The sequence below is a fragment of the Echeneis naucrates genome, chromosome 11, assembly GCF_900963305.1.
Source record: "Echeneis naucrates chromosome 11, fEcheNa1.1, whole genome shotgun sequence".
In the NCBI taxonomy this organism is placed as follows: domain Eukaryota; kingdom Metazoa; phylum Chordata; class Actinopteri; order Carangiformes; family Echeneidae; genus Echeneis; species Echeneis naucrates.
The window spans coordinates 10149604-10176020 of record NC_042521.1 but is presented as its reverse complement, the minus strand read 5'-3'; the positions used below and the strand labels follow the sequence as shown (position 1 = coordinate 10176020).

The 26417-nt window shown below is 41.9% G+C and overlaps 2 protein-coding genes across 2 annotated transcripts in view; both read right to left on the bottom strand.

Annotated features, from left to right (window-relative positions):
* The window catches only part of sdc3 (syndecan 3), a 32924-nt gene extending 31217 nt beyond the window's left edge, over positions 1–1707 (bottom strand). The window contains exon 1 of the mRNA XM_029514982.1: positions 1209–1707. Coding sequence (XP_029370842.1) covers positions 1209–1262 — 54 coding nt within the window. The 5' untranslated portion in view covers positions 1263–1707. The remainder of the gene's footprint in view (positions 1–1208) is intronic.
* Positions 1708–4336: 2629 nt separating this feature from the next.
* pum1 (pumilio RNA-binding family member 1) lies at positions 4337–24896 on the bottom strand. Its single transcript, XM_029514981.1, has 23 exons — positions 24778–24896; positions 21388–21560; positions 19574–19696; positions 18441–18509; positions 17440–17545; positions 16255–16448; positions 15806–15978; positions 14635–14899; positions 14088–14181; positions 13647–13745; positions 13369–13511; positions 12820–12958; positions 12473–12607; positions 11843–12142; positions 11456–11698; positions 9892–10162; positions 8782–8911; positions 8404–8538; positions 7575–7712; positions 6420–6545; positions 6073–6194; positions 5735–5927; positions 4337–5288 (listed from the first exon to the last, which is right to left on the bottom strand). Exons 2-23 carry the CDS (start codon positions 21547–21549, stop codon positions 5157–5159), a joined length of 3492 nt encoding a protein of 1163 aa, XP_029370841.1. The 5' UTR covers positions 21550–21560; positions 24778–24896; the 3' UTR covers positions 4337–5156.
* Positions 24897–26417: the final 1521 nt, after the last annotated feature.

Here is a 26417-nt window from a genome sequence, read left to right as displayed (position 1 = left end):
AGGTGGTGGGGACTGAAGGGGCCCAATGGGAAATGGCAATGAGCTAAAACGCCCCCGCAGTATCATAAAAAAATAATAGAAACTGATCATAGATCTGCTCACAGAGCACAATTAGCCGGACTGTGTGGTGTTCAAATGTAGCTCTGCATTATTTTTGAGCTTCTTTCTCTCTCAAGTATGAAATAAGCCGCCCCCTGCTCTTCGTCCACCGCCTCCAAATAAGATAAATCTGGACTAATCGGTAACGGAAGCTGTGGGCTTGCTATGGGGGGGTGAAGCTCGGCGTGGATGATTTGGGAGAGGATGTGTGTGTTTGGAGGGGAGGGGGGAGGGGGAGGGGTTGTTGGGGGCTCGAGCATTCCTAATCAGTTTCCCCCCTCGCGATTCCCGATGACATCATTCCATCCAAACCTCCGTTCGCACACCGCATCGCAGTTAACTTCCCCGTTACCCCACCCACTTTCTGCCACACACACAGACACACACACCTCCGGTGACGACAGGGAGCCCGTCTGTCGGACTCTGGCATCTGAACAATAAGACAGCCTGATATCAGGCAGTTAAATGAGCGTGAACCTCACAAGTGGAAATGGGACATCCAGCTTCCTCTTTCTCTCTCTCTCTCTCACACACACACACACACACACACACACACACACACGCGCACACACACACACACGAGTGCGCGCGTCCTGGCGCGTGAATCCCCGGTAATAAAGTCGTTAAACCCGCAGTATGGCTGAAGCTCAGTGAATTAACGACAGGATGTGAGCTGGTGACACAGACAACAGACAGAGGCACCGAACAAAAGCCCTCATCAAGCCCAATTAGAGATTACTTGCTAATTACCGACACACACACACACACACACACACACACACACACACACACACAATTCCTGACTGGAGGGGACACAGGCCACAATAAACCCCTACACTGAGACACAAAGGGTGTGTGTGTCTGTGTGTAAAAGCAGGGGTGGGGGTGCACGGGAGTCACCTGCCCCCTCACGGGAGTCACGGTCGGCCAATGAGGGTTGGTAGTCTATATAGGTCGAGTGGAGGATTTCCTAGCGATAACCGACCGTCACCGTCTCGTTAATGGAAGCGCACCCCACTCGCACCAACCCTCACGCTCAACATGCCCCCCTCTCCCGGTGTGTGCCCGAGAGCTGCCCGGTTAACAAAGGATCCGAGGCTCGTGCTTACCGCGTCGGCGTGAGCAAGTAGCGCCGCCAGCGACAGCAGCCACGGCAGCTTCATTGTCGGGGTGCTCGGGCACAGCCTCCCGGTGCCACCGCTGCCTTCTCGGGGTTCGGGGGGGGGAGGAGGGCTGGACAAAAGCTGCTCCTGCTTTTCCTCCGCGTCTCGGTAATCTGTCCGATTTCAGCGCGCGCCGCACATCCGCGTGACCATCCGTCCTTGTAGTCGGGCGGTTTAATCCAGAGGCTTCCCGACTGCTCCCGGTCACCGGCACGGAGAGGAGATTTTGGCGAGCCTTCCTTCTTTCTCTTTCTCCTTCTCCGAGTTTCGGTGCTGGAGCGCTGATAGGTTTACTACCGGGGCAGACGCCAGACCCCGTCGCTCTCTCTGCCTCTCTCTCTCTCAGCGCACACTCAGGCTCTCTCTCCACCCCCTCTCTCCGCTGAGGGCAGGATGTTCCGTATGGCGACACTGTTTGGCCTGTGAGACCGGCAGGAGGAGGGGTGTGTGTGTGTGTGTGTGTGTGTGTGTGTGTCTGTTGGGGGGGGGGTCTCCGCGAGCAAGTGTGAGGATGCCCCCTGCAGCTCGTTTGGGCAGCCGCACCACCCCGCACACATGCGGGGATCAGGGCCTCTCTCTCCGGTTACGGTTCCCTGTACCCTCAGGTTGTTACGGTTGACTGGACGCCATTGTTACACACCTTCCCAGACGGTGCCCGTCCTCCGCTCCTATTGGCTCCCTCGCGGACAAACGTGCTCTTGAATCCCACGTAGGCTATCCGGTACCTGTGTTTACGTCACAATAATTAATATTCATGCACGTCTCGAGCTGCAGCCTACTTGTGTCGCCTGGCAACCACAGGCTTCGGTCGGACTAACCGTTGGTGCCGGTTGGAAAGCACCGAGGGAGAAGAGAAAGCTGTGACGGCCTCAGCGGGCTCACACCTTTTCCAACGAACCCGAAACTTTATTACACAAAGGCTCGCTGGAAAGGTCTGACTTCAACGTCCGACCACATTCCACAGCCAGGTAAAGCTTTGCGGAGTTGTTTACACTCTGATTGTCTGATTTGTTGGGAGAGACTGCTTTGGGCTCATAATCACCTGCAATTATTCAACATGTTGGTTGGCTGGCAAATCTAAAATGGACAACCCTCAGGTTTTTTTTCAAACCTTATTAATGACTGTTTCATTGTATGCTGGAGTTGTATTTTTAAACATCACTAACCAATTTAACATGTCTGTTTCCATCCTGTTTGTAGCTGGGTTTGACACATTTCCTGGGAGTTTGTCACAGGGCCTTTCTACAAGACAGGCAGGTGATAAAGTTCATGTGGGTCTTAACCTGAGGCCATGTACTCCAGTGCTGTGAATTCCCATATAACTTTGCAATAAATCAAATGACTACAAACCAGTTGACATACAATAAATACAGGCCTTTAAGGTTCCTGTGGCCCAAGGGACAGTTGCCAATTTTTATTTAGTTGGTAATTCAGCCTGCAGGTCTAATGAGCCTTCCTCACAGCCTCAGTTTAAAGTGCTGTCCAGGTGGTTTAAAATCACTGCAGGCAACACACCCTTACTTCCTTGGGTTTATTAGACAAAGCCATGGGATTACTTTCTCCAGCATCATACCCAGTCTGACTTGTTCTTCAAAGTAGCATCTTTGCTGTTTTCACTTCAGCCCAGCGTGTTCAAAACAAGACCTAGACAGGTATGAACAGGCTGATTTTGCCACCCAGCCCTCCTCAAAGAGAAAACTGAAAGACCATAAGGTGCGTTTTGATAAGATACCCATTTAACACCTGATTAGTCTGTAATCTATTGTATTGCCTGGGCTCGTTACTCGTGTTCAAAGAACAATCAGCTCCACCAAGTAACAGTTGGAACTTGTTTTTCTTTCTTTCTCTTCAAGAATACCAGTATACCTTAATCTCTGCCAGCTGTAATGATAGGAAGACTTTCAATACTGCATAACCCATCATGTTGTAAATTATCTGGAAAATTAAAGCAGGGGTGGGTTTTGATTGATCACTTTTAGTGTTGATATACATTACTGAAGTTACTCTTTACTGGGAGCAGATGTTACTGTAACTGATCGAAAGCGATGGCTATCATCAGTCAGAGCCATGCCATGTTAAGGAGTCAATCTCATTAATCAGTCGAATATATGGAGAAACTGGAGCGTCAGGACCGGGCTTCCTGCTCCCCCCTGTGACTGATGCTGTGTAGTTGCAGTCCTAATACTCCAGGCTTGTTCGTTCAAACAACTGAAACAGACACTCTGCCCCAGTTTCTGAAACATTTGGTGTTTGCATTGCAACTGTATCAAACATACAATGAAGCACATTTGAGACTGTTAAATTTTCAAAGTTTTTTTGTTCAGTTTGGTTTCAAAATAAAGATCACACAATTGTTTAGAGACAATCTACAACAGGAGTTACAAAAAATAGTTGCCCAGGCAATAAGCATACACAGGTTCTGTTAACTATACACATATGGTTACAGGTGTGCTCGTAGTAAATATACACAAGGCTGCTCCAAATGTACACCGCACTGTGGCGGGCTGCCTCTCTCACCCAAAAGGACATGGACAGTATGATACAGCACTTACAGCACTAGAGCCAATGCCAAAAAACACAAGTATATTCTCTGTACAATCCATGGGTTTACCCCTGAAAACAGTCATGGATAATCAAAGGGTTTGGAGGTGGGGGTTAAATGAGTAAAAGTTACTTCTCCCACCCGGCCAGCATACCCATATACATGACACATTTTATGGGGTAATGCATTCTTATAAAAAGATTTTAAAAAAGTCAAATAAAGAAAAAACAAAACAAAACAAAAAAACCTTCAACATAAACCAGGAGACACCATTAAGTCTAACAGAATGTGTCCAATTGGGAGTTGGTGGGAGATCATTGTCTTAAGTTAAGCAGTGACATTATGAAGATAAAACCAAGCGTGGCAAATCTTTGTACAAGTACTACGCTGTATAGAAAGGGCTTTTCAAAACAAAAATTTGATATTACAATTTACAATATACAACAACTCATATGTCACAACCAAGGAGGTGAGAATATACACTGAAATGCACAGGGTTTTTTTTCTAAGATTTTTTTTTTTCCCAGAGTGGTTTTTTTTTTTTTTTTTTTTTTTTTTTTTCCTTCTCATACCAAAAAGGGTGGTAAAGCACTTTTACATTACAAGGGTTTACAAATGTACAATTATACAGTCAGAAGTATGTGGTCACTACTAGGATACATTATAGATACAGATTCAACATCAAAAACCAGAAAAACTACAAAGTTTTATATATATATTTATATATATATGCAAAGGTCTACACCAAGTATACACGTTATATTTATAGAAGCAAGACCAGAAAACGAATCTCCCATGCTAAATGATCTGTCTGCTGGTTAGCTGATGGCATGTGTATTTCTATGATTCTGTGACGTCAGACAAATTAAATACTCGTTCCATCTCATAGTGGTAAATAGCTAGGATGGGAGGAGGGGGCACTAGGATTGTGTATGCAGCAGTAGCAAAAGTGAAATGATTTTTCAGTTTATCAGAAACAATGAACAGAGGAAAATGAAAGAAAGAAAATGAAGGGAGTGGAGCGATGAATAGAACAGGTCTCAGCTCTCTCTCCACTCCCTGCCCTCCCTCGGTGCGTTCAGGTGGAGGAGCAAAAAAATCTGACAAAAACTAAGGCTGCCTGTAGCAACAGGCTCCTCCCAAAGGGTTGTCATGGAAACAGGGGTAAGGGGGTACTCAATGTCCTTGACGAGTAGGATTTGGAGGTGAAATAGGGCATGATGCCTTGTGAAGGATAAGTAGAGGAGGGTGGGGCTGGCAGACATGACTCCATTAGGAGTGTGAGTTGGGAGGGATGGGGGTTTTATGTGGTAACACATGATATCAGGCGGGGGTGGGAGGGTTGAACTGGTTTACATGATTCCATTGGGTGGACCACAAAGAGGACCCAGGTCAACACCATTCTTCATGTAGTACTTCTCCAGCTTGGCCAGGATGTGTTTCCCGTAGGTATACTTCCTTAGGGTGGAGATATGAGGCCGGATCTGTACAAAGAACATTTGACACATTCAGTACACTTTTCATGTTTTCTCTTCAGTAGTGCAGCCATCCAAATAAATAAATAAATAAATAAAAAATTCATCAACCTCAAGCAGAAACACCCAAAAATCAATAATTATATCCACTTGTTTTGTTGCCTTAGAAACCTTTGACACTATTGACCTGAGTCTATTGATACGGAAATAACAAAGAGCTTTGTGTTGAAAGACATTCTGTGATACATCTGAATTTTGTGGGCCAAAAAGATGATATTTTGTGCTGGAGCAGTTCACAATAAATCTTTTATTTTGATAATCAAGACAAAAAGTTTGCAGTACGTTTCTTTCCATTTCTTATTTTCAAATGTAAATACATTTTTGCTAAATCATCAATTATTATTAACTCCATAATTTGTTCATATCTCAAGAAGCTTCCTATTAAATTAACTGACCTTGTGCATTACGATCTTGCGCTGGGTTGGCTCAGCCACGTCAATCATCTTCTGCACCACATAGTTGGCGTACTGGTCCTTCATCATGGTGTATAAGGCACTGTGGGGGCCCTCCGTCAGGCTGCATACTTCATCTATCAGTACCGCCCGTTCAGCCCGCGATGCATGGGTCACACACTTCTCCACCACATTACTGGAAAAAGAAAGAAGGGGTAGGAGTGTAAACAGGTTTAAGTAAGCGGAGAAATAAAAATCCAGGTTGTAATCTGTGGAAAACCTAAGGAATTTCTTAAAGAGGGGAGAAAAGACAGAAATCTTTTGTTCATATTGAGTTTTACCTGGCAAACTTGTGTTGGCTGAGTCCCAGTACATTGCCTCTGATCTCCGCCACTATCTTGCTCTTATCTTCAGCTCGGCCATGCTCCAAAACATGCTGGATCACATAATTGCCATACTGGTCCTAAATAAAACAAACCACCCAGACACATTAACTAAAACGTGATGAGGACAGCTGGTGCCGCTGACGTCATGTCATACACAGCCAACTTGAGAAATCTGGAGGCTCTGACAAGAGCTTTATGTAAGCCAACTCGAGGTGTAATTATTCTGAAAAACATAACTGGTAGGAGTGAAAAGACTGCAGTAAGTGCTAGGTTTTATATATATGTGTGTGTGTGTGTGTTACCTGCACAAGCTGCTCTGTGTGTTGATGGAGCTCCTCTAGTATAGGCAGCGTCTGTTCAGGAAGGCAGTGTTCAAGAATGCGCTGGATGACTCGGCAGCCATAAGGGTGAGTGGAGAGGGCAAAAACCTGAGAGACATGTAATTATACATTATTAGTCATTAGGCGCATGCATGAGCACACACATACCACCTACTTGTGGGAGGGTCTGGACCTTTGTGGGTGCTCTGTCTGTACTCTGTCTAAGTCTTCACCAACAATATTACACATTGCTTGAGAGCTGTCCTCACTCTCCGGATTCAATTTCTGCATTTCAGGCTCCAATTTGTTTACCAAAACAAAAATACACTATTGCTAAAGGAAATACAAAAAACAAACCTCAAATTTTCTTTTTATCTCAATAGTTTTGGGGTATTGGCCATTATTATCTTGCTGGCCTTTTATTTGTTAAAATATTTGAGTTACCTTATCCATGATTATGACTAACAAGGACAAAGAATATTAACCTTTTATTTCAATTTTGGGCTTGTACAAAAAGGGGTTTGTGTGTTCGTGTAAAGAGGTTAAACATGGCAGTAATGGTTTTGCTCAAATCCCCCCTCCATGATAAAGAAATCCCTTGGCCTGTAGCACCAAATGATCATAACTACTTTCCCACAGCTAGCCCTTCCCTGCAGGGAAGATGAAAGTACATTCCTGACATGCTTAGAGCTACCCAAACAAACCTGAGTTACCAAGCTGGGGGAAAAAATAAATAAATAAATAAAAAAGGACCTAAACAACATGCACATGTATAAAATAGCACATTGGAGTCCTGCAGAAAATATCAAAAGTTTTATTTGTCTTTAACAAAAGGCGTCTGTTTGAATGCACAAAACCTTTCTTTTAGCACTTTATGCTAATGTAACATTTAGCTTTTGGATAGGAGATGGCTTTTGCCACTAGGCTGAGGTTTCTGTTGCCAAGGAAACATACCCTATCCCTAGAAAGGAGTATATGTGTCTATATACTTTGGTGGTGACAATATGCTTGTTGCCTCAAGGCAGTGACAGTGCACGTCTACACACAAGTGAATGTTTATGTGGATGTCAGCCAGGCACCAGCAGGCTTCAGTGATTGAATGTGGAAATAATTTGTGTGCACACAGAAGGGACCCACCTGTCCCTTAAAGGCGTCTATGATGAAGTGAAGTGCGTGAGGCTGGACGCACTCAATACACTTCTGCACCACGTGGTTACCATTCTGGTCCTTCACACACTTCAACACATGGCCATCAAGCTCCCGCACCATCTCACTCTGCAGGGAGGAGGAAGAGAAGATGGAGGAGAGCAGAGCATGAGGCACAATGTGGAGAGGGACATGTAATTGTGAGAAATCAAATATTGCCTGAAAGCACTTTCTAAACTCTACTTCCATTTTTCCACATTGGCTCACAGCCAACAAGTAACACTCAGATTTAACAGTTGCCCTCAAGAAATCTATTGAGATCCATTAGGGGAGATAGATACATTCCTTCTCTCCTATCTTACACACACATCAGCTTTCTGAAAACCTGTGAATTTAGACATAGTTATTTCCTGCTGATTTACAGTTAGATTTATTGAAACACCTGCAGTTCAAAATGCGTAAACTGTGGTATCATTAGCCTCATTCAACACTGATGATAGAGCGCAGGTGAGGAGCCCACTGCAACGCCAGAAAGCTCTAACATAAAGCCCATAAGGTGGATGAAAAATGTCATTTCATCATGAGAAATGCACCACTATACAAGCACTAATAAGCAATACACTCATTCACAAGAGAATTGTGGGCACTGGGATAGCTGATAGGTATAGAAATTGGGGCACTGGAGTACTTTGAAACTTAATTTGAATTATCAGAGCAGAGTTATTGCAGATAGAGTTTAAATAAGGTGATTTCAGGGCAAAGACTTAGTCTTTTTCCTTTGTTTACACCGATACATTTCAATGAGAAGAAGTGTACTTACAATGACCTGCTGATCCGAGGGGATGAACTCGAGAGCTTTCTGAATGACCCTGCAGCCGTACATCTGCAGGGCCAGAGATAGTACATGACCTCGGATCCTCTCTGCCAGAGCTAGCTTCTGGTCCAGGCTACCAAACTACAGAGACACATAATACTTCTGTAAATCCACATGTTTAAGTAAATAAATAAGTAAGTAAGTAAGTAAGTAAGTAAATAAATAAATAAATTAATTAATCACATAACATATACATGAAGCATTTACACACTACAAAGTATATAAAACTTAAATGTAGTGTGAGAACTAGTCTTTTTCCCTTAAATTCATTCTTACTGAACTAAATCACAACTGTGGTGATAATGTCTAGGTTCTCATACACACCTCAAAGAACTTCTGAATTACATAATTTCCAAAGACATCCACCATAAGCTGGTAGGCAGCCTGCAGTATCTCACTGAAGACAAGCTGGCGTTCTGCTGAACTGGCTCGCTCCAGTTTCAACTGGATAAACCTAAGAGATAGGGGATAAGTGTTGCATTAAGCACAGAGATTTTATGTTAAATTCCACATACCTTTTGCACTCTTGTTCTTCATTTTCATTAGCTTTTGCAATGTATACAAGCCTCACGAGACAGTGAGCCTTCTTTCTTAAAGCCCACTTAGAATATCAAGGGGATCTGGCAACTTTGGATGAAGACAAAGACAAATAAACATCCAGAGATTGAGAGAGCAATAAAGCGAAAGAAAAGAGAGAAAGCTCCTATATCTTTAACCTGAGGGAACAGTCAGACAAAATGAGATGAAACTCAGGATGGACAAAACACAAAGAGGGAGCTGAAGGAACCAAGCTGCCTGTGAGGTGAAATGATGAATGCCAGGCTAAAAACAGAGATAAAAAGGACAGAGATACTAAGGAGACTGCAGAAAGAAAATGTCTGGAATGTGCAGACTAGACGTCACAGTGTATTAATAGATCATTTGAGAGGAAAATTCTGCATTTGAGGCAGTGATGGTTCAACCCAGACAGACCCAGAAACCAGGACCCCAGAGTGGCCTCCAGGGGCCCTGAAACCAAATTGGAATATATCTTTTACCATCTGTGAGAGATCAATGACACTGTCTGTCTTGAAAAACACTTGGCATATACAGACTGAGCTGCAATTCATGTTACATTCGCTGTGTTTACACCCTCATACCTGTTGATCAGTAGAAACTGAGCCTGAACCTGAAATGTAACAGTACAGGAAAGTCTGTGGAGTAGTTAACATATATACACAACAATGTCCTGAGAGCTGCCACTTTAAAGCATTTGCCTATTTGGCTGGTTTACATCGTTTGCTGAAATTTGATCGGGCACCGAACACCTGAGATAGGGGTGGGATTTCTGCGATGTACACTGTCAGTCAAAAGTTTGGAATGAATAGCAAAGTGTCTCCAAACTTTTGACTGGTACTGTACTCGGTGATGTTTCTGAACTCTGTGCATGTATACCTGCTGCCATGTTGGTCCTGGCTGAACTCCATGATGTGTCCAGCAATATCTCGAAGTTGCAGGTTAGGATAACGGTTGTTCCTGAAATCCTCCAGCAGGCGACTCCGACCTGAAGGCATCACATCTGACATGCCGTAACGTAGCCTTGACGACGGAAACAGCTGGCTGCTGGGTGAAAAGAGGGAAGAGCCTGAGCTTGCAGCACTGCGGTACTTGGCCTCTGCTCCTGGGGCAGCCGAGATGAAACGCCCACTGCCATTGGTCAGACCACCTATGGGTGAGAGAATGGACATGCTTCATACGAGGTCGTCAATTACCAGACTCAAGAAAAACGGCTAAATTACAATTAATACTGTACAATGCTAGCCATCTAACCAACTGTAACCTAAACCCAATCATATTTTTCTACTCTTCTAAAAATGACAAATTGGTCTGCATGTTAGTGTGCAAGAAGGGGGAAAAAAAAAACAGTTCAACATGTATACAGTTACTTTAAACAAGCTTTTTTTTTTGTTGGCCATGCGACATGCAATTTATTAAAAAGAAGGTATCAAATTTCTCTGACATTCCAATCAATTTCAAATACTCAAAATGCATACCAATTGCATGCTAGAGCAAACATGGAGGTTTTTTGTATTTAAACTGATAACATTGTAATATAAATATATAATATATTCCACAATATAATAAAAATGACTTTTTATCTCTGCAGCACAGAAAAACAGCAATGGATAGCAGCACTGCCTGAGACATAACACTCTGTTCACAGAGAAAAGATAAATAAGAGGATTTTCTACCCAAATAAGTGACACTGCAAACTGTCATCTCCAAAAAACAAATGGCTTCCATTTTTGAAAGGACCTGAGCGATGAGCTGCTCAGAAATTTTTGTTGCAGGGTTGAAAGAGGATTATTATTTTTTATTACTGACACTAGAGTGAATTAAATACTTAGACATAAACATAAAACAGAAGTATTCTCAGGCAGCAGCTGTATCAGTAAATAAATACTTGTCAGAGCCAAAAGCAAAACTAGACAGAATATATAGATATTGCAGTCTGTGTCTCTATTTCCGCTTTTCAAATGAGGTGCTATTTACAACAGTCTCTACATTATGTTACACTGTTATTGTTATACTGTTACACCTCCAAATTAAAATTGTCAAATCTGGGCAATCACTCATATCACTATGACACCTCAACTTGGCTTCACCAGTTTGATAGCCATTTCTTTTCAACAATGGAGATAACTGTTTGCATTACAGATCATAAATAACTTTGAATTACATAAAAGCGATATCCAAGAAATTGTTGAAAATTCTGTGAAATTGCATAATTAATTTTATGTGCGCTAGATTGGTAAATTAAATCTCCTAATATAATGTATAGTGCGTTGAACACGACAAAGATAAAAACCTGGGACATCAGATAATATATTCAGGCACACACTGCATCTCGATTCCCATTCTGACACCTCCTCCATAGAACCAATCATTAAAAATCTTTTCAAATCACTACCAGTCAAATAATAATATAATAGAGTTTTTAAATAAACTAATAACATACCAAGATTGAGGTTGGATGAGGAGCTGTGATTGGACAGGGATGGTGGGGGTGTGAGGGAATGGGAGGGACCTTGGTTGGGCAGGGGCATGCCCACAGGGCCAGGGGAAGGACTGAAGCCCAAGGTGCCATTGTAGAACCCTCCATGACCGATCGGGGTGAGGCTGGAGGGCGTGCGTTTGTACAATTCATTGTTGCCCGTCAGTGAATCCCGTCTGGATCCACTGCCACCACTTGAGTTGGCCACTAGAGGGGGATAAAGACATCATTTAGACCATCTATAGGAGGTGAGAAATTGTTAATATAAAAAATAACATGCTTGGACTATTATACAGCAAGTTTTAGTGTGTGCTGACCACCTATAGCAGAAAGTGTGACATGTCTATTGACCTGCAGTTCCAAAGCCTCCCAGCGTGGCCCCCAGAGTGGCACCCAGGGAAGAGGAAGCAGGCTGGCTGAAGCCTAAGGAGGCAGAGCCGGGTCCAGGCTGGGCAGAACCTTGCGAGAAAAGAGAGGAGCTCTGGGAGGAGGAGCTGAGAGATGAGGATCCATAGAAGGAGCTGCCCCCTAGAGCACCACCTGGGCCGCCCTGCTGCTGAGGCTGCTGGGATGTCATGGCTCGAAATGGACCATTGGCCCCACCACCAAGACCACCATTGGCACCCCCTGCAGATGCTGCTGCTGCTGCAACTGGAAGAATAGAGATAGCAGGAGAGGGAAAGGTGTTTTACTTCTAGCTTAGTTTGGAGTCCCTTTCAAATACAGAATAAATAATCATATGAATTTTTGAACCTCACCCTTCACTGCTTGTATTGATCTAAACCCTAACTTCCCTTCAAACTGACAATACAGACACAAGGGAACTCCCTGAAATGTAAAGGCTGTTGAAAGGTACCGTCTCATAATCTTTTAATTACACATTCTGGTTAGATGGAACATAAGAGCATATTTTTAAAGACCACAACGCATAATCCTAGTTTTGTCTGTGTCTGAGACTCCTCATGGCTTTACCAGCATTACCTGCTTGTGCTGCAGAAGGCGATATGATCACGGAGGCAGGAGCCATTAGGCGGACAGGGCCACTCCTAGCTCCAGTGTTAACCACAAGAGCCCCTGTCTGGTCATAGTAGGCTGCAGGGGCTAAGACTGGATACCCTGAAAAAGAAATGGCAATAAACAAACATTCAGAATATATCCAAATTTCAGTGTGCAATGTTCCCTTTTGGCTAACATGTACATGAGTGGCCATTTCAGTTACATTTCAGCATTAGTATTTATAGGCAATAGTGTTGTAAAGGCAAATGTAATTGGGTACATTGGGAGTTTTGCCAAAGTAATAAAACTAGTTTACAGGGCATCTTACTCACCAGGCACTCCTGCTGCTAACCCCTGGCCAAAGGCAAGGGCTGAGTTGACTGCTGCTGCTGCAACCAGCTGGTCATTCTGCTGACCCTGCTGACCTTGGCTGGGGGTCAGAGGCCGCTGGCTGCCCCCAGCACGCATCACCTTTATGATATCACAAAGATGAGATTTATCCAAATTGTCATCATCACTATGTAAATCCATACAAAAACATGCCCCACAATCTGATCCAAAGTGGAGAACATATGTACTGTAGATTTGAGTTGATATGTCTTTCTCTTGTGGTTAATGTTTACAAGAATGTGCCCACACAGAGATACAGGGTGGCATTTGCCAGAATCAGAGGCCACTCTTAACATTAGCATAAGAAAATTACAAACAGCAGTCTTCTGCTGACTGGCTCATTATCTACACAAAGATTTTCCTGTTAATAGGTCCAAGTAGAGCAGCAGTAAGACTGGATGCACATTTCAACTGGCAATAAGGAGAGCTCTGACAGAAACATCTTGAGCCACTGGCAATCAGCACGTCAGTTTGGCAAGCACCCGACTGACCTGCTGTTGGTTCTGCTGGCCCTGGCCTGCTGCCTGCTGATTGGCTGAGCTGTTGGCTGCAGCAGCTTGCTGCTGGAAAAGGTTGGCAGGGTAGACCCCCCAGGGAGTCACACCATAGTACTGGGGAGGCATCACTGCTGGACCTTGACGCAAACACGTGTAGAATACTGGTAAGACCACTGTGTCTATGTTTATGAATGTTTTTAAACGCTTCTAAGACCAATTAAACAACATGTGCTCTGGGGATAAGGGTTTATTTCGTAATACGAATGTCTTACCTAGTGTAGCAGCTGCTGCTAGGCCAGCTGCATACGGGTCTGTCCCAGGTGGTGCAGCACTGATGATGTAAGGATTGGGCACAAAGGCTGGAGCCAAACCTGTCAACACACAGAAGGTAAATATGAACTGATGAAACAAGGTTTTATATAATACATGGAGTCAAGTCATCATGGGAAGTCCTGAAACTTTGCTCCAAAATGAACTAGACTGCAACAGCACTGGTCTCTTGGTCTCTGTCTCTCTCTCTCACTCACTGAAGCGGTACATAGTGATCCATGACATTCCCACCAATGTCAAACTTAGGTTATACTTTAATTTGTTTCAAAGAACTCTTATAGTGACGGAAGGTGCAAAAGGAAACATCAACATCTAAACAACATAACATTAAGTTCTCTTGCTCAAATGCATTTATACACATGTTCACACACACACGCACTTACCAATGTGAGGCTGTTGTGCTGCTGCCAAGGCATATTGCTGCTGCTGTGCTGCTGTTAACTGCTGCACTGCTAGGGCATTATTCCTCTGAAACAGCTACACAGGACAACAGGAAAATCAATGTTAAATTCCAATATAGCACTGAGAATCATTAAGTGTCTTGGACGATGACAAGTGAACACAAGGTCTAAGCATCAGTCCACACTTGGCATATGAATGCATTTTAAGTGGACACTTGTTATTAGATCTCACTTGTTCCACACAAGTGATCACATAAATTGTTGCAGAGAGAGAGGAAGTAATCTTTCCGCAACTTGTAAGCATAAAATAGTTTGGTTCATTAGACTGTGTTGGTAATAATTCAATGGTGGCAGAGAATGTGAGTCAAATTGTGTTTGCACAGCAAAAGGAATAGACACCACCACCATGTGGTGAGATTTCATGTACTTAGAGGTGGCCACCTGGAACAGATGTTAATATCACATCACATCACATTCGTCCAGGGACTTAGAAGGTCTTAAAAAAGGCTTTTACACAACTCTGCCTTACCTGCTGCTGGTTACTGTAGTCAAACAGCCCGACAGTGGGCGCTGAGTCCATGGGCATCTGAGAGTTGTAGTCAAACTGAAGTGGCTCCATCACCGACTCCATGGGATCCATGGTGACACCACCCTGTTCTACACCTGAGAAATCTTCAGGGGGCTTGGGGCCTCCACCACCTCCCAGGGGTGTCAGACCCTCTGCCCCTACACCCCCAGGACCCCCAAGCAGGTCCCCCTCAGGGCCAGGGGCCGGCATGTTGCCTGGGGGACGACTGCAAGGTTCAGAAAAAAGAAATTTACAAATGAAAGGTAAAGGGAAGATAAGCACTTAGAACAACTGTGTCAACGTCACACTTAAGTCCATAGCTTGACCTCCAAACATCTCAGGCCAAGGAAAACAGAATCACAGAGAATCTGAATTAATTTTGGAATGAACTTAGGACAAGGGAAAAAAAAAAACAAAAAAAAACCTGGTAACATTGTGATTGAAAACCAATTGTACGTTTTGTATGGCACACAGCTTTAGTTAAACCTTTTTGCCAACATACAGATGAGCACACAGACGTAACTGCTGCTGCTGAGTGTCAGAATGATAATGACTTCCTTAGGTGGTCAAATACCATTTTGTTCATCAAGAAAGTACAGAGCAGAAACAAGCCTCCCCCTGATTTTAGAGCTGCAGCTGCAACAGGGAAACGTTACTTATTGTTGTTTGCCTGGTTTATACTGAGCAAACCTGTTCCTACAACTTATTACACCAAGCTGCCTAACTGAAAAATAATATTTGTCACTTTTAAGGAACTTAACATGAGTGAGTTAGCAGGCTGTGTATTTGACATGATAGAAACTAGTCTTTGGCTTTTCTCAGTCTTTCATGCTCTGTAGTAAAGCAGAGTTGTCAAGTCTCACAAATCTGTCTCTGAAATCTTCATGACTCTAAATAAGAGGATTCTAGGTTAGTGTGGCTTTGCAAAAATTATCCAAATGTACTTTCACGCGAAAATCTAGTAGAATAAGCATTTTTGGTTGACATTATACAGTGACAGACACGGTCTTAAACTGCCTGAAGAAAGTTTCTGTATCTGTGTCATTTATAACATGTATCTTGACAGTCCAAATTAATTTTGACACAGCTGAGTTTGTATTTAACATCAGTAAAGAGCACTACTCAGTCCTACCCAAATTCTTTGACATCCACATCGAGGCCATTCTGCACAGGCAGCCCATTGGGGTTGATGACATCGCTGATGACATCAGCTTCACCTTCTGTCAACTCTTTCAGTTTTTCTCCCTCAAATGTTGCCTTTGGCTTCTCCCTCTTCTCCTCCTCCACCTCTCCATCTCTCTGCCCCTTTGCAATGAGTGGGAGACAATAAATATAATTGCTACTCTGGAAATAGTGAAAGAAGTGCTGACAACATGACAGTAATAGATGGAAAACACACTAAAGGTACAGTATGAGGAGAACAGACTGACATGAACCAGCTAAGGAAGAACACTTTCTCAATATGATAACCACAGGCTGACAAAGGACAAAAGGCGTAAACACTAAACCCTGACCCATGCAAAAACATGAGTAATGACTGACTGACAAAACTGACCAAAAAGAAAATACTTTGAGACTTACATAGGGTCCTTTTCGGAGGCAGGAATCCAGTTTGTCAGCTGGTGAAGAGGAGAGGACATACTCTACCATGCTAACTCCCAACCCTCCACTCTCAGATCGTGGTGACATCACCGAGCCCACCCCAACTTCACCTCCACCATGGAAACCCTGGCCTGGTCGACGGGACACCATAATTGGCTGAGATACCGAGTGATCTGCAATGCGTAGAAGAGGAGCTGTTAAACTTTTATGCATGCAATCAGAAATACTTTAATCCCAGAGGGAAATTCTACAAGTGATGATACAACACATTAGGAGCATTAACAGGTATACATACTAACATATTTTCTTTTTTTTTTTTCTTTTTAAACAGCATGCATTTACTAAGAGGGTCTTAAAGGGTCACACCTATACACGTGGGACTAGGCTCTTACTGGTGGGGGTTTGAGTTCCTTCTTTTTCCTATTTTGAGCTAAGATATACAGTGGCATTTTTCCTACAATGCTCATGTTTGTGCTTGTTGATAGTATCTAAATAATTCAATGATGTTTTGGGCTTGAAGTCATTATTCTGTACCCCTCATGGATGTAAAAGGGAAGAGGAAAAATTAAAACAAAAAAACAAAACACAAAATTCTCTTGACATAATGCAATCTGGTGCAAAACCACCTATGATTATCAGATTGTACTGTTTGTGAGAGGATGTGTGATATGAAGCGACACTTTATCACACATTAATGCATGGCCAGATGCCCAGATTACATATCAACAATTGTACAAAGTGCCGAATGTACCATGTAATGTAATCACCAGCTGCATTTTAATCTACAAACAAGTTTCCAACCAGCAGTTTCTTCTTAGAGACAATCTGATCCACAAGTAAGGTCCACAGGATGAGAACATCTCTAGAAACAAATACATTTCTTTTGCTATTATACCAACAGATATAACTGCACTGTGCGACATGATATGAGATTAGGGTTTAGGGTTATTTATTTCAAACCATGTCAGAATAATCATTCAGGAGAGATCAGGGTAACATTAACTTATGAGCCTGAGAGGAATATAAAATAGCCACTACATCAGCACTAAATGAGTGTTTTCATGGTGTCTGCATGCACATGTGGGGGGGGTATGAAAGTCCCTGCTTTCATAGCACCATGTTCTCTCCCACTGTATTACAAACATATACCAGGCTAATCAATACCTGAAGCACCCCATGCACTGTCCCTCCACTGGTCCAGGAAGATCCCTTTTGGTCCATCCTTCCCAGAGTCATCTGTCTCCCAGAACTTCTTACCAGTTAGGAGCTGCTGCAGGGATACAGGGGCAAAATGGAAAAAAAGATGGAGTTAAAAAGGGGTTGCAGAGGGACAGCTCATCGAGTAGAGTTCCACAATTTATTGCAAGCAGCCTGGTTCAAATGCAGCCCAGGCACTTTGCGCCATGTCATCTCCTCTGTGCACTAATTTTTCTCTCAGTCCACTCATTTGCCTAATAAAAAGCAAAAATAAATAAATACATACTGCAGGGAAATATGGGCAAAATTTAATACTGCACCGACCTCCTTTAATGGTTTAACTTTGGCAACTTACCATCAAATTCTATCATTCTTCCATCTTAATTACTATCAATTTCCAAAAATAGACATATCTGCATTTCAACCACAGGCTTAACTCCGAACTAAAAGTTTAGGTTGTTTTGAGTCAACAAAATAAACTGTGATAACTGATGCAAGTGCAAAACATTAATTGGTTAGAGCTCTGTTATACAACTTGTAAAAGTAATAAAGTAAAAGTGTAAAAGTAAACGTAATTGAAGGCAGTGGAACAACATTAACTGAGCTACTGAGGGTTGATTGTATTCAATAAATGGCAACAGCTAGTTGAACCAGCTCAAATTAAAGAACATCTCCTTATCTATGTTTGCCACACTACTTTCGGCTTACTGGTCTTTCAACAAGCAACTGGTCCATTTCTTCTTTATTTCCTCTTATTCAAGTTTGACTGCTGGTATTCATTAGGAATCTGTTTAGCTAAGTGCCCCAAGTGGAAAAATGTTATGCCAAAGGCTGACATACAGCATTTTGATCCAAATTTAGACACCCAGTAACAAAATGTCATGAGTAACCATAGTCTGACAGCCACATTATCAGGAGAGGTGTTTAAGTTCTGGTCACACAAACCATAACCAGCTCTGATTTCTCACCTCTCCCATGGCACGTCCCTCCAGAGCCAAAGCCTGAAAGTCATGGTTGAGCTCATCCATGGACCTGACCTGGAGGCAGGAAGCCCAGTGAGACATGAAAAGCACTATAGTGCAACTGTACAAACATAATCCAAGATTTCATTATCTAGGCTTATGAGCAATGAAAGTAATTAGCACTCGTGTTAATGAGTATACTATAATTAGTAAGAACCCGACTCGATTGATGATTTTCATCTGACATTACAGCAACTAAAATCAGAACGATAACTTTTTAAATACTTAAAAGATTCAAATGGCATCAATTAAAACCTGCACTTTTTTAATCATCAAATAGACGCTTCAAACCAAACTACAGATGGAGGATGTAATTATTTCATTGTCTACAGCATAACTTTATTTTAACATATAAATATCAAATCAGGTTTATTTATATACCGTAATTCCCGGACTATAGAGTGCACCTGAATATAAGCCGCACCCCCTACATTTGAAGAGAAAAACAGTTTTGTACATATATAGGCCGCACTTGTTTATAAGCCGCAGGTGTCAAAAATATGGGAGGAAATGGCATATGGCAGAAAATGTGTTACACAGAAAGATTTCGCCTTTTAGCCAGATCGATCAACTTTTAACTTGAAAGCTGCATCGTGTGTTTTCCATGATAAGGGTGTGTGCAGGAAGTGCAAAATAAATGAGTGATCTGAAGAATTTAGTGTGGGTGCGTTTAATTTAATTCGAACAATTTCATTGGCCCACTGTGACCTGTTCGGTAATTTCATTGGTTTGATATGACGCTAAATGCATTGGCGGCATGAAGCTCATTACCCGTAAAAATCTATAAATTAGCCACATCGTTGTTTAAACCGCAGGGTTCAAAGCGTGTGAAAAAAGTAGCAGCTTATAGTCTAGAAATTATGGTAGCGCCAAATTATAACAAAGTTAAATCAAGGTTCTTCACATATACAGCCGGTCTAGACCAAACTCTATAAAATTATTTAAGAGATCGGCGACAGTGGCAAGGAAAAACTTCCTTTGAGATTTAATAAATATGAGTAAAGCACAGTAAAAATTATAGGATAATGACAGTACTAGTAGTGAAATAGTGTCTTATCTTCTGCAACACAAACACACACCTGGCTGTCATGGATGTTGTCTCCAGTGGGCCAGCGATGTTTGCCAGGCTGTTCACCATGTTGCCGCTGGAAGAAATAGTCTACCATGGCATCATCCTGGGAACGTCCAGCACCCGCCACACCCTTAGAGACACACACACACACACACACAGTCACACACACTATCCTAAAATTACTGGCAACAAGTAGCAAGTGAATGTTTCTGAGCAACAACTGGAAGCACACAAGTATAGTTGCTAATGAGAAAAAAGGTAAATCAAAAAAGTAGGGTAAAAAAGAGCACAAACAGAATATAGATGTACATGGAGCATGTTTACACTCAAGCAAAGTAATTGAATATAAAAGAAGAAAAATTATTTAATATTTGCAACATGAGGGCTCCACTTACTAACCCTTACTGCTACAGTGTGAGATGGCCTTTTTTTTTAGTTCTCTTTAAGATCTGGAGTAATTAATCTACTGGACAAATGAAAGACATTAAATCCCACACGGGAAAAATAAAAATCAACCTTAGGTTTAAGAAAGTCATCAAAAATGAAAAGGTAAGTTGAGGTATTTGGAACCACATCCTCTTAAACACATTCAAATAGGAGGCAGTGCTTCATTGCATTGGCAAACTTGATTTCCTTTCCAGGGTTATTCACAAAAATGTTGACCTTGTTATCAGTTACTAACAGTTAACTGAGGCATCGTGGTACTTAAATACAACTGCACTTTTGAGGCAGAGTCATGTTCAGGCCATTTTCAAGCACAGTCATTTTTCAGACTGCCAAACAGCTACTTTTGGTGCCATTACAAATTTTAGTGGAATAGCATTCATTACAGTAAACACCATGTCTAGCCTGTTTGGCTAACAGTAACTCTGAATATGCTAACAGTTATTCTACATGACATCAATAGATGTGACTGCCCTGATGATATAAAGTATAAGATTCAAACCTGATTAAGTAATTATTATTATTGTTACCCCTCTGTAATTGCAATAAACCATTTTTATAATCATCATTTCGTATTTAAAAAATCTATACATTGTCAAGGTGAATAAAATATAGGTTGTTTTTTCTTTTTTTTTTTTTTTTTAAATCATAGATTAGTGAGCCCACTTTACTTAAAAATGTCCATTTAACAATATAGGGGGAAAAAAACAACAACAACAATTACCTTAAATTATATGAAACAAAAAAGGTAACAACAAATCATCCATGCTGAGCGGCTGTAACCACCAAATCTTTCATACCTCAACAAAATAAATAATGACAGAATTCTAAATACAAAAGAAGCCATTCATTTTGACATATGAATAATTGATTTATACATGAATCACCAATACATTGAACTAAACCTCATTGTGTTTGAACTGCCATTCTAACCCATCCATATGGTGACTAAAAATAAACAAATCTTAATAATCTTAATTTCTCAGGTAAGTGCAGCACATTTATAATACATTTAGAGATAGATAATTATGACAAGTGGTCATTAGTGTCACTCAGTTAACACTTAAATTTTGACTAGGCAGAGTTCACATGTGCAGCACTGTTTCACCTGATTCAGCAGGTACAGCAGTAAAAGGATTTCTGAACTATTTTCCATCACTTTTACTGAGAGATACCCCATTATTGTTGTTTTTTTTCCCCCCTTTCTTCTTTTATATCAACTACAATGGCAGAATACCAGCTAGCAGCAGTGTTAAGGACCAACATCACAGGCAACGGGGCCGTATAGGTGACACCCAGATGGTTCTTGGAGACAGACAGTCCATAAATGAATAATGATAATAAAAAACAGCTAAAAGTAAATGTGGTGGGTATCACCTGCTGGCTGGGGGGTGTAGCCTGGGAGGTCTGCCCAGTTGGAGGGGCATGTCCTCCGCTGCTCAGCACCACAGGCATGCTGGGAGATGTAGTTCTATGGTGGGGGCTGAATGAATCCTGCCAGAGCACTGCTTTCCTCTTCAACACACACACACTGCTCATTCCACCACAGCCTGTACAGAGAAAAATACATCAGTCACATGCAACCAGCAGTACTTGGGATCAATATGATGAACAAACAAGAAGTTTCATAAGCACCAGAATTGTCTCATTCTGAATAGAGACCAACCACTCAGTTGCCAGTTCATTAGGTACACCTATCTAAAACAAATGTCCTGTGTTAAGAACATAGTTTAGCCAGAGTAATACTACAAGTTTTATAACTATACCGCTTAGCAACAGATTCAAAGACAACTTTTTTGTGTGTTTTACACCAGTTTTCTGCTCTAGGGAATCCAATCAAATCATAATGAAAACTATGAATCATGTTCTGCAACCTTATTTTGTTAGTAGTAACTGGAGTGAAAACAGATTAAATATGGTGTGAAAAAAAAATGCTCATCTTAGCATTTGCCTGTCATTTTACCATATCAACTGGTTTATGATTGAAGGTCAGTTTCTGTGTCGCTCTTCTTGGGGCTACGCATATAGTCATCCTACATTAACAAGAAACATAAACACATATAGTCTGTCATGTCACTAAGCACATATCTGGAGTCATTTGAGAATAAAATGGGGAGTTTCCTCAGGCCAAACCAGAGTTGCGAAAATATTGCTCCGAAGATTGTTGCTCCACTTGGTTTTCATGCCCAGCTAGTCTCGTTTACCAGTTCATATGGTACTTGGTAATGTGATCTTATAACACAACATTGAGATAATGCTTTAGACACTTAAGTGTTTCTAAAACTTCACAAGAATATAACACAATACAGCACCATAATAACTATAATACTGGCTTAACACATCTTTGAAGTAGCCTTCACTAAATGAACAACCGACAATGTAAGGCTGGTGTATTTATTCTGTATAGGTATGCCTAGGAAAGTTTTCATCTGTCAGTGGAGTGTTATCAACAGTGCTCCCCCTAAGATGGGTTTATCCAACTCTGTCATGGTTAGATACATTTGTCCCAACTTTTCACTACAATGGAGCACTACACTGATAACCATAATTTTGTTTGAAAATGCTCTAATTCACTAATTGGATATATTAATTAGTGGAATATTGAGTGTAACATTGAGTTTTGACTGCATGTTCTTCACTTGCACAATGACAATAACATTTCATCCAATTTACAGAAAAAAATTCAGCTAATTAGATTGATCACTCTAAAAAACCAAAGCATGTGATTAAGTTTGTGGTTGAAGCTACATACTGCATAATAATAATTTAAATCAGGTCAGACATCCGTAGGGAAAAAAGGCAGACAGCAGACCCAAACTTATTGTTTCCAACTCTTAACAAATGGAGCAATTTATATGTGATCTGCACGTACTGTAGGTCACTTATTAGTTACCCTTGTCTGGCCAGAGGTGTTCAACTCAGAGGAATTTGGTTGCAATGAAACACTGTACAGACATGGCTGTGAATCGGACATTTGCAAATGAAATGTTAGTCATAGAAGTTTTCACCATTACAGCTGATAGAGTGTATGGTCATTTGCCAGTTTATCGTGTACTTAGACAAAGCAACTGCAGGATAATATAATCATACTGTAATAAATCTTACCTACAAGAAGGTAAATTGTTAAAGAGAGGTGTTAATTACATTTAATGGTTGCCGTTTATTTTATTGTGGTGAGATGTAGTGAGGTGTCTCTGATATTAATGACACCTCTCAGTGTAAAGTACAAAAACAACACCACAAATTGCAGACCACAACAGTTTAAATTAATTTAATTTTGACCTATAACACATAATTAACTGGTATTAATTATATTAGACAAAATGACAGAGGTATGAGTTCCTAATAAACTGACAACTGAACTATGTTAAAAAAAATAATTGCACTGGCACTATAGAGATTATTGACCTTATTTGCAAAGAAATGGAGACAAGCTGAAAAGGTGACAGTGCCATCATGACCACTGTACCAGCTGCAACGAATATGGCCCAATCTGTGATGGTCAACAGTGGGTGCAACAGGGTTAACAGTGGGCACAACAATTGCTGCAGTTTTTCAGCAGTCAGGGGGATATAATTAGCATTTTACGGCCTCTCTATAACCAACAAGCTCTAATTTGTGTTGAAATTACCAGTTCCATATTAGTGTCCCTACAGGCCACAGGGAAATTACAAGCAGCTTTTTACACTGAGCCATACACAGTAATTACCTTTGGAAGAGACTGCTTGACAGTGAATGAATCTTCAAGCACATGCAGCTTTCTCTCAAGTCTGCTGAACCCACCGCACAACACACCCCCTCCATGCAATACACTATCTGACCGGTCCCAATATATAGAAACAACTGATCATTCACATACAATGTCTTTGGTTTGTTTCCCTTTTCACTCTTCATTCTACAATAAAGGGACACGGTTAGCTCTTGATTCACTTACTTCAACTCGAAATCAGGTAGAGAAACACCCGGAAATCCACAACTATGTAGCCATTCCCTAAAGCGAAGCGCACACGGGTTGTTGTGCTACAAGTTTAACTCAGCACCCGGAAACAAGCTTTCTGTTCCATAATCTAACTGGGTTAACCATTATTCAATACCGGGGATCAATCCACCGCATACCGGGCACAGACAGGGGTGTGACAATACAGGCAGGAGACCTGCAACTGGCAGGACATTACGTTAGGTGTCTCAACACAGAGCAGATATTCCTCCCCTGGCAGACATGACACATCAACATGAAGGGGAATATGTAGATGCTTCGTCGCAACAATTAGCGGGGCTTTCCATTTTCACACATCCGTGTCCACTCACGGCGAGTCCCTGCTCTGTTATGGAGGCTTCACAGTCCATGTCCACCAACAATAACACGGCCTCCCGATACAGGCTAAGCCCGAGAGAACCGGTGGCCAAACACGGGCTCCACACAATGTTTTTTTTTTTTTTTTTTTTTTTTTTTTTACAGCGAAGGCGGCCCAGTAATATCAAAATGTAGCTATCAGCACACAGCCGGGGTCTGTGTCTGTGTGTCCAGCCCGCAGCCCCACAGGTCCCCGTGACGCGGATGCTAACAAAGGCCCGTGAGCTGTCTGGAGCGGAAGACCGACACAACGGGAGGAAGGAGGCGAGAAGCAGAAAGGGAGACAGAGCGCCACAGCCTCAGCAAACACTCCCTCAAATCCCCCCCGGAGCCTCCACGGTAACAATACCGGCACCGATGCACGGATAAACAATGTCCCGTGCTGTCGCGACTGCGGGATAGGTGGTACTCACCGGCGGAGGGGGTGGATGATCGCGGATTTCGGCCCCAGTTTCTTTCTGACACCCCAGGATTTCACTCCGACAACATGGCGGCTAGACGGAGGAGCAGGCGAGAGCGCTGCATGATGGGAAGGGATGAGAGAGAGCGTGCGGTTCATTGCGCCAACCGGGAGGGGAGGGAGGGTCAAACCGGACCGGTCCCTTTGTTAGCGGCGGAGTCTGTTCCTATTGTGGAGTGCATTTACCACCAATTAGTTATGGCCGCTCACATATTTATCAATGGAGAAAAAATATATATGCTACTTTATCTGACGTGCGACTGTCAGCTGGCTGTCACTGAAATATACTACCGGAAATTCATCAATTGCAGCACCGATATATAGAAAAACACAAACTGACAATTTAGCACATGATGTTATGAGTTTAGTGTAATTAATTTGGATATACTGGGCTGCTTAGCTGTTTTGTTGCGACTACACTGCACATATTGCACCGGGGTCTCTACGGTAACGGGGTGCTCGGCAGCCATGGCAACATGCTGCGCCACACGCTCCGTCACTCCTCCGGGATGTCAGCGGTCGGTGTGACAGAAATTCAGAAAGCGGGTCATGTGGACCAAATAACAAAAAAAAAAAACCTCAATGGGATTTCAGAAATGTACCGGCGGTGACCCCGAGCTGCACCGGAGAGGAGTCCACAACCTGCGTGTGGATGACGTAATGTCCACACTGTAGATTATGGGCGCCTATCCACCTAATGATAAACCTTAATGACTTAGTCACACTGGATTTAACAGCCCAGCGTGGAGCCTGTAAAATACCCATTTTATTTTATATCATTATAGAAACTGAAAGTAGTTAAAGTTATGGTTATATATATATATATATATATATTTTTTTTTTTTTTGTGTCCAGTTTTCATGATGTACATTGTCTGGTATTGTTTTTTACTGCATGGAAAAATATACACAACAAACAAATTATTTTGTTAAAGCAAGCTGACTAATTTATTTTAAGGCTGGAGCATGATGCCAAGAAGAACACACTTAATAGTTAAGCACTCAGCAGGCAGGTTTGGAGAGTGAAATAATTGTAGTTATACTCATCATTATGAAGGTGTTATTAAAAAACACAATTATTATTATTATTGTTCTTCTTGTTATTATTCCAGGTGTAATACACAATCATAAGTGTTGTATGGATCCCCCAGAGTCAGATTTCTATAGTAAAGTTAATGACATGCAATAGTATGGTATAGCAAATACATGAAGACAGCGAAAAGAACTATTCATTTCATCATGGGAGAATAACTAGCTACGTAGTCTTTATGGGAGTATAACTGAGAAATGGATTAGGGCTCCAAGCTAAACTAACTATATGTTTAATAACAGAGGACGTTCTTAAACCTACTCTTGAATATGGTGGAAAGGGTGGGAGCTGGGAGTTGGTTCTACAGAAGAAGAGCTTGATAAAAGAAGCTCTTCCTCCATTGCTGCTCTTATACTAAAGAAACCAATTTCAGAAAAAAGGGGGTACTATAAGATTTTTAAGATACGAGGGTGCTGCCGATCAATGGCTTTGTAGGTACAAAGAACTCAATATTCTTTTTGGGGTGTCACAGGTGGCTCATGCTGTGAAGCTAAACCAGAAATG

What these genes read in the sequence shown, in the direction of transcription:
- pum1 (XM_029514981.1), bottom strand. Translation starts at nt 21,549, where the DNA reads ATGAGCAGTGTGTGTGTGTTGAAGAGGAAAGCAGTGCTCTGGCAGGAT. An exon ending in TAGACGCCTTTAAGGGACAG is followed by an intron (nt 6,546 to 7,574) that starts GTGGGTCCCTTC and finishes CATGTCTCTCAG; the next exon opens with GTTTTTGCCCTCTCCACTCA. An exon ending in GCAAGATCGTAATGCACAAG is followed by an intron (nt 5,289 to 5,734) that starts GTCAGTTAATTT and finishes TTCTTTGTACAG; the next exon opens with ATCCGGCCTCATATCTCCAC.